The 1,190-nt window shown below is 52.8% G+C and overlaps 1 protein-coding gene across 1 annotated transcript; it reads right to left on the reverse strand.

The window, feature by feature from the left end:
- Nucleotides 1-298: 298 nt before the first annotated feature.
- VSIG4 (V-set and immunoglobulin domain containing 4) lies at nt 299-655 on the reverse strand (the record flags this gene model as incomplete). Its single annotated transcript, XM_009076841.1, has 1 exon — nt 299-655. A coding segment is annotated over one exon (357 nt), but the record flags the coding sequence as incomplete, so codon positions are not given.
- Between the last annotated feature and the right edge of the window lie 535 nt (nt 656-1,190).

Consider the following 1,190-nt stretch of genomic DNA (forward strand, 5'->3'; position numbering starts at 1 on the left):
ATGCAGTATCCCGGGGACTTCCCTGCTGTTCCATGCCCCTGGGAAACATTGAGCCATCTGATACAGGTAGAGCCAGGGAAAAATAGGTAACTGAGGAGACAGAGATCCTCTCAGAGCTGCAGGGTGCTGTGTCTTGGGCAGAATTTCTCTCTCTATTTACGTCTTCTTGCTGGAGCCTGACACTTCACAGCAAAGCACTTCTGCATGGCAGCACAAGGTCACTGCCTGCTCCATCTAATTCCCAAAGCCTCCAGAAGCCAAGGCTTCCCCTCCCACACAGCTGCCTTCTTGGGTTTACCTTTGACAACCTCCACTTCAGTGCTGATCTCCTTTGCTATCAGGCTGTTGTTGCCTGCTCTCCAGATGACCCGGCAAGTGTAGGTTCCCCTGTCAGAGACCTCCAGGTTCTGGATGACAAGAGACATGTTCCCTGGGGTATCTTTGGGGACGCTGACCCTGTCCCTGTACTTGGACAGGAGAACATGATCGCCAGAGCTGTCCCTCCGAAAGACAGTACTTGGGTTCTGGTCATGTACCACAGACCAGGTAAGGGTTTGCTGCTCAAGGTCCTCCATGGGCCTATAGGCACATGGCAGGGTGATGGATCCCTTCCATGTGCCTTTGACCTTATTGAGGCCACTCAGGTCCGCAAAAGCTGCAGGAGGATAAGAGAAAGAAAATTAAGCCACACACAGACAGGGTGAAGGCAGCTCTCAGGTGGTGAAGCTGTGGCAAGAGAATTGGTGAGGAGAATCCAGCAGGTGGTGGCATGAGGCAGGTGGATGGGAGGTGGCTGATGGCCAGGGGCACTGACTCCAGCCATGTGTGCAGCTCTCCTGCTCTGCCCAGAGCTACCACTGACACTGGGCAGAGCACAGGGACAGGGCTATTGGATGATTTAGGCTTAAGGGAAGGAGATTTTCTCAAGCCCAAATTGAAGCTCCCTGGTCTCAGGCAGTGTCTGCTCCAAGCATCACCCTTGGGGCTTCCGAGGAACAGCAAAGCCCTGTGTTTACGGATTCTTCTACTCCAGTGCCCATTTGTTTTTCTGGCAGACACCTCTCTCTCAGCCTGAGCCAAATGTGAGCAGCTTAGGCCATGGGACAAAGAACTCGAAGAGTCTTTGAATTTCCCTATAAAATCGAGGATCTTTGCCTTTGTCCCAGTACATTTCCGTCACTCTGAGGGCT

The sequence above is a fragment of the Acanthisitta chloris genome, unplaced genomic scaffold (genome assembly GCF_000695815.1).
Source record: "Acanthisitta chloris isolate BGI_N310 unplaced genomic scaffold, ASM69581v1 scaffold45986, whole genome shotgun sequence".
NCBI lineage: Eukaryota > Metazoa > Chordata > Aves > Passeriformes > Acanthisittidae > Acanthisitta > Acanthisitta chloris.